The 12,988-nt window shown below is 51.7% G+C and overlaps 2 protein-coding genes across 2 annotated transcripts in view; one reads left to right on the forward strand and one right to left on the reverse strand.

Annotated features, from left to right (window-relative positions):
• Positions 1-5,356: 5,356 nt before the first annotated feature.
• Positions 5,357-6,333, reverse strand: LOC113610268 (translation initiation factor IF-2). Its single transcript, XM_027088262.1, is given in 5 exon segments — positions 5,357-5,504; positions 5,507-5,531; positions 5,534-5,749; positions 5,752-5,925; positions 6,007-6,333. Coding segments are annotated over 5 exon segments (846 nt in total). The 3' UTR covers positions 5,357-5,400.
• A 486-nt stretch (positions 6,334-6,819) lies between these two features.
• TRIM71 (tripartite motif containing 71) overlaps positions 6,820-12,988 on the forward strand; it is a 58,371-nt gene continuing 52,202 nt past the window's right edge. The window contains exon 1 of the mRNA XM_027088324.1: positions 6,820-7,739. Within this exon, the coding sequence (XP_026944125.1) occupies positions 6,876-7,739 (864 nt within the window). The 5' untranslated portion in view covers positions 6,820-6,875. The remainder of the gene's footprint in view (positions 7,740-12,988) is intronic.

The raw sequence follows: 12,988 nt of genomic DNA on the forward strand, positions 1-12,988 counted from the left end.
GATCTTCGTTGCTGTGCGCGGGCTTTCTCTAGTTGCGGTGAGCGGGGGCTACTCTTCATTGTGGTGCGCAGGCTTCTCGTTGCGATGGCTTCTCTTGTTGCAGAGCAGGGGCTCTAGGCGTGTGGGCTTCAGTAGTTGCGGCACGTGGGCTTAGTAGTTGCGGCTTGCGGGCTCTAGAGCACAGCTCAGTAGTTGTGGTGCGTGGGCTTTGTTGCTCCGTGGCATGTGGGATCTTCCTGGACCAGAGCTCGAACCCGTGTCCCCTGCATTGGCAGGCGGATTCTTAACCACTGAACCACCAGGGAAGTCCTCAAACTGTATACTTTAAATGTGTGTAGCTTATTTATTGTATGTCAATTGTACCTCAATAAAACTGTCTTATTTATTTTGGCTGCATTGGGTCTTCATTGCTGCGCGCGGGCTTTCTCTAGTTGCAGTGAGTGGGGGCTACTCTTTGTTGTGGTGCGCAGGCTTCTCATTGTGGTGGCTCCTCTTGTGGAGCACAGGCTCTTGGTGCGCGGGCTTCAGTTGTTGCAGCACGTGGGCTCAGTAGTTGTGACATGCGGGCACTACAGCACGCAGGCTTCAGTAGCTGTGGTGCATGGGCTCAGTAGTTGTGGCGCATGGGCCTAGTTGCTCCATGCCATGTGGGAACTTCCCAGACCAGGGATCGAACCGTGTCTCCTGCATTGGCAGGTGGATTCTTAACCACTTTAACCACTGCGCCACCAGGGAAGTCCAAAGCTGTTTTATTTATTTTATTTTTATTTTTTTTGCCGTGGGGCTTATGTGATCTTAGTTCCCCAACAGGGATCGAAGCCAGGCCCTCGGCAGTGTAAGTACAGAGTGCTAACCACCGTATTGCCAGGGAATTCCCTAAAGCTGTTATGAAAGAAAGGAAGGAGAGAAGTAAGGGAGGGAGGGAGGGAAGGGGAGAGAGAGAGAGAGAGAGAGAGAGAGAGAAGAAACTTAGGGATGTTAATCTGGCAGAAAATACGGGGCAGGTGGGGGTGGAGTGTCCCAATTATCTACTGCTGTGTAACAAATGACCCCAAAATTTAGTGGCTTATAACAAGCATTTTATTATATTCCACAATTTTGTGGGTCAGAAATTTAGACTGGCTCAGTTGAGTGAAGCCTTGTGGAACCAACTGGGTTATATTCAGGCTGGAATTGTCTAGGGGATCCAAGGTGGCTTCACCCACATGCCTGGTACCTTGATGGGGATGGCTGGGAGGCTGGGCTAAAATGGGCCCCTTTTACTTTCCATGTAGACTCAGGACCCCCCCACGGGGTCTCTCCAGAGGGAATGAGAAGCTGGTCGGGCTTAATGGTATGTACCGATTTATGTATCTTTTGATTTTCTGCTATATTTATTTAAAAAACAACTTTTATAGTTTTTTTGCCCTTTATTATGAAAGATACACATTTCACTTTAGAAAATGTAGGCCGAGGGACTTCCCCGGCAGTCCAGAGGTTAAGACTCTGCACTTCCAATGCAGAGAGCACAGGTTCAATCCCTGGTAGGGGAACAAAGATCTCACATGCCACATGGTGAGGCCAAAAAAAAAAAAAAAAAAATGTAGGCTGAGAGCTTAGCTTTAACGTGGCAGGCCACAGGCAGCCACTACGAGGTCTTGAGCTGTGAGTGACAGGAGATGAGACCACAACTCTCTATTATGGAGGGGAAAGAGGACATGATTGGTTGCCTGAAATGCTGAGGTCCAGGGGAGGGTAGTGATTAGGTAATGACAAATTTAAGGGGTAGGCAGGCAGTAAACCACTCTGCTGAATAACCATAACGAAAACAAAAAGCTAATATTTAACTGTGTGCTTGAGCACTTACACGTGATCTGTACTATATTAAGCCCTGTACATTTAGTAGCTCATTTAACCCTGATTGGCTAGGTACTTGCACCAGTCCCCTGCTATACACATGAGAAATCGGAGGCACAGAGAGGTTAAGTAACTTGCCCAAGGTCACACAGTTAAGAGTGTTGAGCTGGGATATAAGCCTGGCTGAGCTCTGAACTAATTTAACTAACCAAGCTGGATGTTGACTTTTACCACTCCTATGTGCAATTCAAGCTTCTTTACTATAGTCTCTGAAGTTCTAGGTGACTAGAGCTTATATGATATCCTCTTACTTGTTGCTATTCTGAACTCTGGGTTGTTGAAAGCAGCTGACACACTTCTCATAATGACCCCAAGGCTGGAGTCAGGGCAGAGTTAAGAGTTGGCCTGGTGTGTCGAATGCCATTCCCCTTCAGCTGGCAGAATGCAGACAATGATTCACGGGTAGTCTATTCGGTACCCACCCCACCCCCGGCCCTAACCCCCACTGGTTTAAAAGAGTTATTGTGGTGTAATGTTTGTTTAATGTTTAAAAGGAATACTCTGGTGATTTATGTATTTAAAAATTATGTGAAAGCACCCTTAGGATGGTGGTGAAAGGTGCAACTTTGACATCAAAACAAGCGGGTGCATCAAATATTTAATTAAAGGATCAGATGCAAAAAGCAGATGCAGATTGACTTCGATGGAAATGTGGTGGAACCTCAACCCCAGGCCTGAGAGAGCAGCAGGGGCCAGTGTCATCTTTGAAAACAAAATATGGTTATGGATGAATTCGAGAAAGACTGCAAATTCACTGCCTACATCATTTTAGGGCTGGTTTCTTTTAATAAGTAGTTACTGATTAAAATACAAATGATTTATTTTCAGGATTAGGAAAGATATACACATACTCTCTTTCTAATGTTAGGGAAAACTGGACGGCTGCTTGCTCCTCCCTTTGCTAAAAATGGGTGTTTATTAGCTAGGATGGCAGTGAAAAATTTAATACTAGTTTACAGCAGGGGACTGTCTTTGGCCTTTCATCTGGATATACGGCTCCTGTTCCTCTCATGGATAAGCTATAGTCTTATTAAAATCTCATCCTAATTTGTTCTTTATCACTATACCATATTTTTAAAAATCATAACTGTATTTCTATACAATTGGGATTAAATTAGTTGCTTTAAAAATTTCCCTCTTTCCCACCTATGGTAAATTAAGTCTTAATGGAAATTAGAAAAGTGCTAATTTAACAATTTACACTGCAGCCCTGTTTCCTGGCAATGTCCTGTCAATTCAAGAAAGGAAGGGGAAGCTACTTCATGAATAGAAATCAAGACCTTTTTTTCTCCTCCTCTTTCTTTTTTTCTTTTCTTTTTGGCTTATTCTGAGCAATTGTCCCCAGGAAACTAACCCACCAACTGCTGTCGAGTTTGATTCCTCTTTCTGGAGTTACAGCCTTCCTGCTCCTCCACAAGGTCTCAGCTGACTTTCCATCTCTGCCATCCACTTGCAAGATATTTAGAGTCATAGGACCAGGAGGACTGCTAATTCTCCCCTCCCCCTCTCTGGTCATCTTTTTTAAACCTTTTTAGATGCTGGTGGGTGGGGCCAACCATGAGGGAGACAGCAGGTCTGGCCCATCCCTTTTCTGACCCTCTGGGGCCATCTTCCTTCTGGCAATTCTCTTCCCCCATCTGTTTTCCTCTTGTTTTTGTTTAAAAAAAAAAAAAAAAGAAAGAAAGAAAGAAAGAAAAGGAAAGAAATTAAAAACAATCAAAGAAAGGAAAAGAAACAAAACCAAAGAATACATACAACACCTCTGCTGAAGCAAGGCCAGCACGGTACAAAATTCTGTAGGAAAATTCATGTGTGAGCATGTACCTGTTTACACGCTGGTCTCAAACTATGGAAGAAACACAAACACATATTGGCAATAGATAGTTGCGTGAAAAGCTCCTAATATTTATTTAAATTTTAATTTTGGAGTACAGTTGACGTACAATGTTGTGTTAGTTCTAATATTTAAAGTATAAAGTGTTTACTTCTCTTTCATTGGTCAAAGAAGGAAATCTGTTCTTTTTCCCCCCGGTTTTATTGAGATACAATTGCCATGTTCTGGGTTTATTTGATAATAATTTTTGCACTCCTCACACATTTCGGTGAATGTTCACTGAGCTTAGATTTGCTCCAGGTGCTGAGGAGAGCCCTCCTGACAGCAGCTGAGGACTTTGGCTGCTAGCTTGTCCTAGAATTCTTCCCATCTCGGGACAGCACCGGGCCCCACAATGGCTTTCCCCTTTAGGGTGGTGTTTCTGCAGCCTGCGGCCTTCAGCATGTTTGTCCAGCAGGTTGATCTAAGGGTTCTTTCCCGGTTGATATTTCCCCCAGAAACCTCCCTGAATTCTGGTGAGCAAGTTCAGAGAAGGAGCTGGAATTGTGTATAAAGTGTTTTTTCTTTTTTATTTCACTTTTATGATACAGGCATGATTATTAGGTTGGACACCAAATTATTTTTTTTTCAATTTAAGTATAATTTACATAGTGAAATTTTGCACAGATCTTAAATGGCAGATCTATAAGTTTTGACAAATGTACACACAAACATATTTCTACTTCACGACCCTAGAAGATTCTCTCCTATTCCCCTTCCCAGTCAATACTCCCTCACCCACAAGGGTTCTTTTCCTATCCTCAAAGCTTAGTTTTGCCTGTTCTAGAATTTCCTGTATCTGGAATCACACACTACGAACTTGTGTTTGGCTTCTTTCTTCTAACATGATGTTTTTGAGATTCATCCAGGTTGTTGCTTGTAGAAGTGGGACCCAAGATGTCAGTCACAGCTTGATGGTGTTAAGACAGGGACAATTGTTCCACCCGCTGGCCTCCACACCAAATACCCTCTAAATCCTGGTATGTGGCCCTCTCCACTCCTCCAAGTTAGTCTCTCTCCAGGGCCCAGCGAGTTCCTTTCCCAGAACCGCCCAGGCAGCCTCGGGCACCACCCAGATGGCCGCGGGGCCTTCACCGGGAACCTCCCCAGAACAGCTGCCCTCTGCCCCCCACTTCCCCCCACTAAAACTCAAAAAAGAAACCGGCCCCTCCGCAGATCAAAATTCAGATTCGTTTAATTCCAACTACGTGATGTTTTGGTGTTGATCACAGATATGCAGTCTTTCAGAAAACGTAAAAAGGAAAAAAAAAAAAAAAAAGGTCTTGGTGGGGGGACCCCAGATCTCACGGGCAGCCTCTGCAGAACCGGGATTCAGAATGAAATCTTTTCTTTTTTAAATAAACGGAAGAGTCGCTCTCCACTCCTCGCTCGGAAGGTTTCAAAGGTCGTCACACTGAAGCCCGGGGGCGTTCATCTCCCCTGCGGCCCGGAGAAGGGAGGAGGTTGGAGGGAGGAGGGAGGGAGCACACAAAAGCGAGCCGTGCCGAGAGGGCTAATGTTTCCTGTTTGCCTGGAACCCCCTCCCCTGCGTCCCCTCCCCCAGCCCCCTCCCAGCACTCGGGCGGAAGTGAGTTTGCTCCTTTGGAGATTAAAAGGATTCCGAATTCCGATCAGTCCCAATATCCAGCGTACTGAGAGGAGGAGGAGGAAGAGGCGGCAAAGCAGAGAAAGAGGGGGCACGCGCGCGCGTGCACGCAGGCAACCCGAATTGGGGAGTTGTTCAAAGCCCCAGGAGGCCAGGGCGCAAGGCGCGAGCAAAGCCCGGTAGGCGCAGCAGCGCTGCCGGGGCCACCCGAGTCTTGCTCGGCGACTCGTTTCAGAAAGAAGATGACGCGGGAGCGGGCCGGCGGCGTTGACCACGCGGCTCCCGAGCTCACCGCGCTGGGCCATTGCCGGTTCCACTGATTCCGGCGCGCCCCGGTGGAGGCTCCGTCCCCGCGGCTCGGGATCGGAGGGGGGGGACCAACGCGAGGGCGAAATGGCCCGATGACAAAGGAAATGTGATCCCCCTTCGCTGCCAAGGTTTCAGAGAGGACGGACGCGAGGAGGAGGAGGGGCGCGGGGCGCGCGCGGAGCTCGGATAGCATTGCACGACGGCTCGCGCGGAGCGGGCAGCGGGTACATCTAATATCTTCCTGCCGATGAATAATTCACGACGGCCCGCGGGGACCTGTGGTCCCGCGTTACGGCGCGGCTAAACCGGAGAAGGAGCTCGCTGGAGGCGCCCAGGCCCGGCGAGGCGGGGGCAAGAGGGCCCAGGGCCGCGTGGGGCGCGCGTGCGTGTTAAGCGCCGGCAGCGCGGCCGGGCTCGGCGGGCGCGCGGGAGACTCGAGGCGCGTGGGGCGCGCGTGCGTACTACACGCGTGCGGCCGCAGCGGGCTCCCACTAGCTGCAGCTGCGGCGGGGCCGACCGCCCTGCAGGGAGGCCGCGCCGGGCCGTGCGCAAGCCCGGAGCGCCGCACGCCGGGCCACCCAGGAGCCCCTGGCCGCCGCGTCATGCGGCGGGGCGGTCGGCGTCGCGCGGGGGGACACGGGCTCGGCATCGCGCCGCTCCCGCCTCTACTAGTTTGGGGAGCTTTCCTGTCCCAAGAAGAGACTAAATCCGTTTAAAGAAAAGCCACGCACCAAATACTCGTCGAACCAAATTCAGCTTCTCCCGCCGGGACTGGGATTGCACAGTGGACTCGACTTGGGGGGGACTCCCCTCGGCTGGCGAGAAGCTAAGCTACAGCTGCTCCAGGGAGTCCTCTGACCTCCCTGCCCCCGCTCGCCCCTCGCGTGTCGGGACTTGTTCCGGCGCTCCCGCTTCGGGAAAGCACGCGGCCCCCGCGTCCTTTTCCGGGAGGAATCTGTGTCGCCTCCGGAGAGTGGCATTTAATGCCCGCAGCGTCGGGGGTGGCAGCGCGCGAGCCGGACGCGGCGAGGCCGAGCGGGCCGCGCCGCTCTGGTGCCGGCTCCTGGATCGCAGGCCTAATTGATGCCTTTTTCTGAGTGAGTCGGCGGCTCCCCCACCCTCCTTGTCCGCGCTCTCCTCTCCTCCTCCTCTTCCTCTCTGGTCTCCTCCCTCCTCCGGGCTTGGTTGCAAATGGCTTCGTTCTCCGAGACCGACTTCCAGATCTGCCTGCTGTGCAAGGAGATGTGCGGCTCGCCGGCGCCGCTCTCCTCCAACTCGTCGGCGTCGTCGTCGTCCTCGCAGACGTCCACGTCGTCGGGGGGCGGCGGCGGGGGCCCCGGGGCTGCGGCGCGCCGCCTACACGTCCTGCCCTGCCTGCACGCCTTCTGCCGCCCGTGCCTCGAGGCGCACCGGCTGCCGGCGGCGGGCGGCGGCGCGCCGGGAGAGCCGCTCAAGTTGCGCTGCCCTGTGTGCGACCAGAAGGTCGTGCTGGCCGAGGCGGCGGGCATGGACGCGCTGCCCTCGTCCGCCTTCCTGCTCAGTAACTTGCTCGACGCCGTGGTGGCCACGGCTGACGAGCCGCCGCCCAAGAACGGGCGGGCCGGCGCCGCGGCGGGCGCGGGCGGCCACAGCAACCACCGACACCACGCGCACCACGCGCACCCGCGCGCTTCTGCCTCGGCGCCGCCGCCACTCCCGCCAGCGCCGCAGCCGCCCGCGCCGCCCCGCTCAGCGCCCGGCGGCCCCGCGGCCTCCCCGTCGGCGCTGCTGCTGCGCCGGCCTCACGGCTGCAGCTCCTGCGACGAGGGTAACGCGGCTTCGTCGCGCTGCCTCGACTGCCAGGAGCACCTGTGCGACAACTGCGTCCGCGCGCACCAGCGCGTGCGCCTTACCAAGGACCACTACATCGAACGCGGCCCGCCTGGCCCCACAGCCGCCGCCGCCGCCGCCGCGGCGCAGCAGCTCGGGCTCGGGCCGCCCTTCCCCGGCGCGCCCTTCTCCATCCTCTCGGTCTTCCCCGAGCGTCTCGGCTTCTGCCAGCACCACGACGACGAGGTGAGTTCGGGGGCCGCTCCCGCGGGGGCTGCGGCCGGGCGGCGTGGGGCGCGGGTCTGGCACCCGGGGAGCCGCGTGGGTGCTCGTGCGGGCATCCGGGCAGGCCCCCCAGCAAGGAGAGGGGGTCCTCTCCCTTCCGGATTTCTCGTTTTTCTTTTGGCTACGCGGCAGCCGCTGCCTCAAGCAGATCCTGACCCGGAAAGTGTGTGTGGAGAAGACCTGGCCTCTGTGCGGGCTGCGAGGGGTCCCAAAACGCAGAGTCCCCCGCTTCCGTATCCAATTTTCTGTTCGGCAAAATGTGGCAGCCGCTGTCTCCAGTTAGGCATGAGCTGGGAAGAGGTAGTTGTGTGCGACTGTGTAGACCTGGCCTTCGTGTGCGAGGGTCCCTCCTCTGCCCTCCGACGGCTCCCGAGGTTGGAGACACCCCCTCTTCTTTAGGGACTTTGATTTCCTCATTCCTGTTTGACAAAGCGTGCAGGCTATTGTTTTAAGTAAGACATGAGATGGAAACGTGTGTATGTGTAGACGTGGTCTCCTTGTGCGGGCACACCAGAGGCCTCCCAGCATGCTGAGGGTTCTCCTTTAGTTTTTTTTCCCAACCTTATTTTTGTTTGTAAAACTCGTCGATTGTTGCTTTTAAGTAGGGCATGAGCCAGGAGGAGATGGTCGTGTGGGTGAGTGTGGGGTGCGCTTGCGCGTGTAGACCTGGTTTCCACGTGCGCGCTTGTGAGGGGACGACTGTGCTTTTTGTTGGGACACCGTGGCAGTTGTTGCCTCCTTGTATGGAGTAAGAACAGCCTTCCGCGGTTCTATTCCCGCACCGTGGAAAAAGCGCGTTCTGGCCCCTGAACCTCCCTTGTATGGAATCGCCCTTCGGCCTCGTGGGCCCACCGCTGCACCGGGAGCAGCGGAATCGGGGGGCCTTGCCCATTGCCCTCACCCAGCTGGAAGTCCTTGGGCCGCCCCCGCCTGCCCCGGCTTCGATCTCTGCGGGAACCGGTTTCCCTGGTTGGGAGGTGTTCCCACCCCGTTCAACCTGGGGCTCGACTTTTCATGGAAAACAAGCCGACCCCAGCTGCACGCGGCTCGAACCGGGTGCGCAGAGTCCGCGGGCTGCACGGCAGCCTTTGAGCTTATTTGGCTCTTTTGGCTGTTTGTTGAATAAACCGTTCTTGCTTATTTTTCACATCTTGTGCCACCTTCCACTCACCCGAACCCACTGGAGGACGGGGCCAGAAACTTTGAGGCGCAGCCTCTGCTGAGAGGGTCGGCGACTTAATGCGATCTACCTGTAGCCCCTTTGTGAGACTTGGTGCTAGCCTTGCCCTGGGCGCGGGCAGGAGACGGCTCCTGGTGCGAGTTGGCTGCGTGCTAGGTGGAGTGGGCGTGCTGGTTCCGAACGCGGCTGAGGCTTGCCGAGCGCAGCCTTTTCCACGCCTAACCTGTTATTTGGGGAGGAGGGCGGAGCTATTGCCTGCTGGCCTTAAGCCGGCTTCTCCTATTGGAAAAAAGTTGAAATTCTAATCTACTTGTTGTGGACGCCTCATTTTAAAAGTTTCTTTCTCGGTATGAAGCCTAAGGGGCAGCTATTCTTTTCCTTCCTTTTTTAAGCTTTGAATGGACTCATCTTTAAAGTTTTCCCACATTCATGGCTGAATGTGTCTAGTAGGTTCTTTCAAAAATGGATTGAGTTAAATACTGATCCGAATCCCGGGGATGGAAAGAGGGAGCCAATTCGCCGGGAAGATTAGCGTCGAGGGGGAGGGGAAGGGGGGGAGGGAGAGGGCGGCTTGAATCCGCCACAATTTCCCTCCTGGCAGGGGCGTTGATTGAATCCTCCCTCCCAGCAGTTGGGTTTAAATGTCAGGTTTTATTTATATTCCCAGTTAAAGATCCACATACGTTTTATTTGGGTTAAAACAGTAGATGCTCAGTGTTGCCACACTTGTAAAAGGTTTATACACTTTTTAAATTATTAAACCATTCAAACGGTATGGGAGCGTGTGAAGTGTCGCACCCCTCACCCTGGGAGGTACCTGGATGCCCTGAACATTTAGATTTTTTTTTAACGTGTGCAATACTAGGTTGAAGTTGTTTGGCAAAGGCACTAAGATATTACACTGTTAGACCAACTATCCTTTTAAAACATGACATTTGCTCAGTTTTGAGCAAAATTCTACTTCCCCTTCTTGGTTTTTCATTAAAAGAAGAAAACTTGGAAAACAGTTGTTAGATCTCTTTAATCGTTCCTGCATTTGGAATGTTAGGGAATTTAAGTTTAAAGGGACAAACCAATGCTGTGAATGGAGAAGTCAAGTGTTGGGAGGGAAAGCACCAGGTTCACAGAAGTGATCCCACCCACGGCCTGAATTCTTCGTTTCCTTCCAAGGGAGTGATCCTTCACAGTTTAGTAATATTGTTCCTTTAAAAAACCATTCTTCGGATTGGGAAAAGGAGACTGAGGGCAATGTGGAGGACTATCGTCCTGTCCTCTATTCGATTGTGACGGACTGGATGCCTAAATCCATGTGTTTTACAGTAGGTACACTACTTCAGTTTTTGAAACGTGCTCCTTCACTGAGTTGCCTCCCGGGTCAACAGGCTCAATTAAATAATTCAGGGAGCCCTTGCCTGATGGTGACTAATGCCACCTGACCTTGGGAAGAGGGCCCCGACGCCTGGCTCTTCCCCTTTAATTGTAAGGAGGGTGCCTCCGACAGTTGGCCACCTAGGGGTGCGGGAAGCAGCCGGTAGGGTCTCTTCCCAGACTGCTTTCCTAAGCATTCCCCGCACCCCCCCGGAAATGGCCCCTCAGGACTGACAAGGTGGTGTTCTGAGCACTGGTTTAAAACTTAATTTTAAAATCTAAAAGGAGGGTTTTCCAACGGAATGGTGAGGGTTGTTTGCTGCCACTCTGTATTTGGTCCATTTAAAAAACAGAGTTTGGGTTTTTCGCTTTGGTGGTCAGTCCGAAAGGCCTGCAGGCGCCGAGGCCGGCGGTTAGCCAGGCCGGGAATTGGGGGCCCGCGCTCCTGACCGCTGGCCGCGCGCCTCCCGCGGGGCCTGGGAGAGGCGGACGGAGGCGCCGCGGCGGTGGGTCAGCCCCAGCCCGGCCGGCCCGGAGCCCGCCTCGGCGAGCGGGAGGCGGCGGGGCCGGGACGGGGTCTGCACGCATCTGGGGGGGAGAGTTAGGTAGTTGAGTGGGACTGGAGCGCGCTGCTCCCACCTTCACGAGGTGCCTTTTAATGTGTTAATTGCACGTGGGATGTGAGCCCTTGGCTGCCTTGGAGGCGACACTGGAAGCAGAAAGGGTGTGTGAGTGTGTTTAGAGGTCGGGCGGTAGGATTCGTAAATGGCGAGAAGCCCAGTGGGGTCTGAGCCTGTTCCGGTCCCCGGGAAAGGCCCTGTCAACTGGCGGGGGTGGCCGAGGGGGGCGATGGTGACCCAGTTGCCATCTTGAGCCGAGGGATATTTTGTAGCTCGAGGATGGCAGTATTGTTCCCCGTTATGAAGGCGGGGGTGGGGGTGGATTTTCCTGAGTGTCCTGTATGGAAAATGGGGTGTAGGTGCTGATACAATTTATTTTCACTCCCTGGAAATATAGGTTCTAGAATTCCAATCCAGTGTGACCCTAAGTATTGAGCCATCCTAGGCTTGCGGGGGAGACTATCTTTCCCCAGGAAACCACTCTCAAAAAATCAGCCTCAAACCGCTGAGGAAGACGGTTTGCTGCCTAAAATAATTGGTTGTGGAATGAATTCTTGTATCTTATTTTGAATAAGTTCCTGTAAATGGGGATTGTACCAGTATTGGCACCAATGTATTTTATTTTGCATTCCCAGAGTGTAAGCTTTTTCAGGCATGCATACTCAGTGTATGTTTTAAAATAATAGGTGTGTGTTTTGTACATTGTAAAATTTATAGCAAGAGCCTTTTTTTTTTAAGGACAAGAGAGAAAAAGTGAGTAGAAATGTGCATTCTAGTTGTTTCTGTGCCCCATCTTCAACCCGTTCTGTAGGACTAGGTAGATGTGTGTCTGCATAGCACACACATCTCACCTATTCACCAGAAAACCAAATTTTCCATACCTTGGAAATAATTGGAGGTTCCTGCTTTGAATCTAGTTCAGCAGGTGGATGTTTGTAGATTGAAAGCTGTTGAATTAAGAAAATGCTTGATGAATGGGGAATTCCCTGGCAGTCCAGTGGTTAGGACTCCATGCTCTCACTGTTGAGGGCCCAGGTTCAATCCCTGGTTGGGGAACTAAGATCCCACAAGCTGCGAGGCATAGCCAATTAAAAAAAAGAAGAAAATGCACACGTATGTAATTTTAAAACGTATTTCAGGTCACTAAAACCAACATTAAAATGTGTAGTTTTCTAATTTCTCCTAACATGTAAAATTTTGAACACAGCTGTTTGGCTTTTTATGTTTTCATTTAAAAAATTCTGTGCATATATAGAAAGGGAGTTAGTTTTGGAGGAAGCCTTAAATGAGGAGGTGAAATGGTTAAAATGCTTTTGTTGTTGAGGTAGTTTGCCAGAAGAAAGGGTTTTATAAGTTTTTCTGATTATGAGGAATTTTAATTTACTTGATAATTCTATATAGCTCTGAAATTTAATCCCTTCCAAATTTTATTTCCTTTGGTGCTAACTGAAGTCACATGGGTTGCTTACTCGCCAGCTCCTCACACAGGGCAAGGTTTATTTCAGATGTATTCATTCTTAGCTAATAAAGGACCATTTCGATGTCATTCTTCTTGACACTTAAGCGAAAGGTTGAGAAGAATTCTACCATGCAGGCGGTTTCAAAGTAGCGTTTCCTCCCCCTTCTCCCCATAACACTGACAAAGAGTTGAAGGCTTGACTCACTAAGGCTGTTTGTGCCATCTCTCTTATTTTGGAAGAGAGCGGATAAAGAATTACAGTTGCCTGAAGGGAGCAAAAGGTGCCACCACTGCAGCCCACTCTGTTCCTCGTTCTTTGACCTTTCAAGCTTTGTGACTTACAGGAGGAGGCTTGAGCCATCTTTCCTCTTCAGTTGATGTGACCTCCTGCTTCTTCAATACTAAATTATTCTTCTCCCTTTGAGGTTTTGTCTGTACCCACAAACCTAGTTGACTGAAACCACATTGACTGTTTTGATTGACAAGACTCTGGCTTGTTAACAGAAAAATTGGGAGGCGTGGGGGGGTGAGCGTGGGCAATTTACATCTGAAACTTCGGCTTAAACCCTATTCCAGTGTAATT

Source organism: Aethalodelphis obliquidens, unplaced genomic scaffold (genome assembly GCF_003676395.1).
Source record: "Aethalodelphis obliquidens isolate GAN/ISIS:26980383/991018 unplaced genomic scaffold, ASM367639v1 scaffold62, whole genome shotgun sequence".
Classification (NCBI taxonomy): domain Eukaryota; kingdom Metazoa; phylum Chordata; class Mammalia; order Artiodactyla; family Delphinidae; genus Aethalodelphis; species Aethalodelphis obliquidens.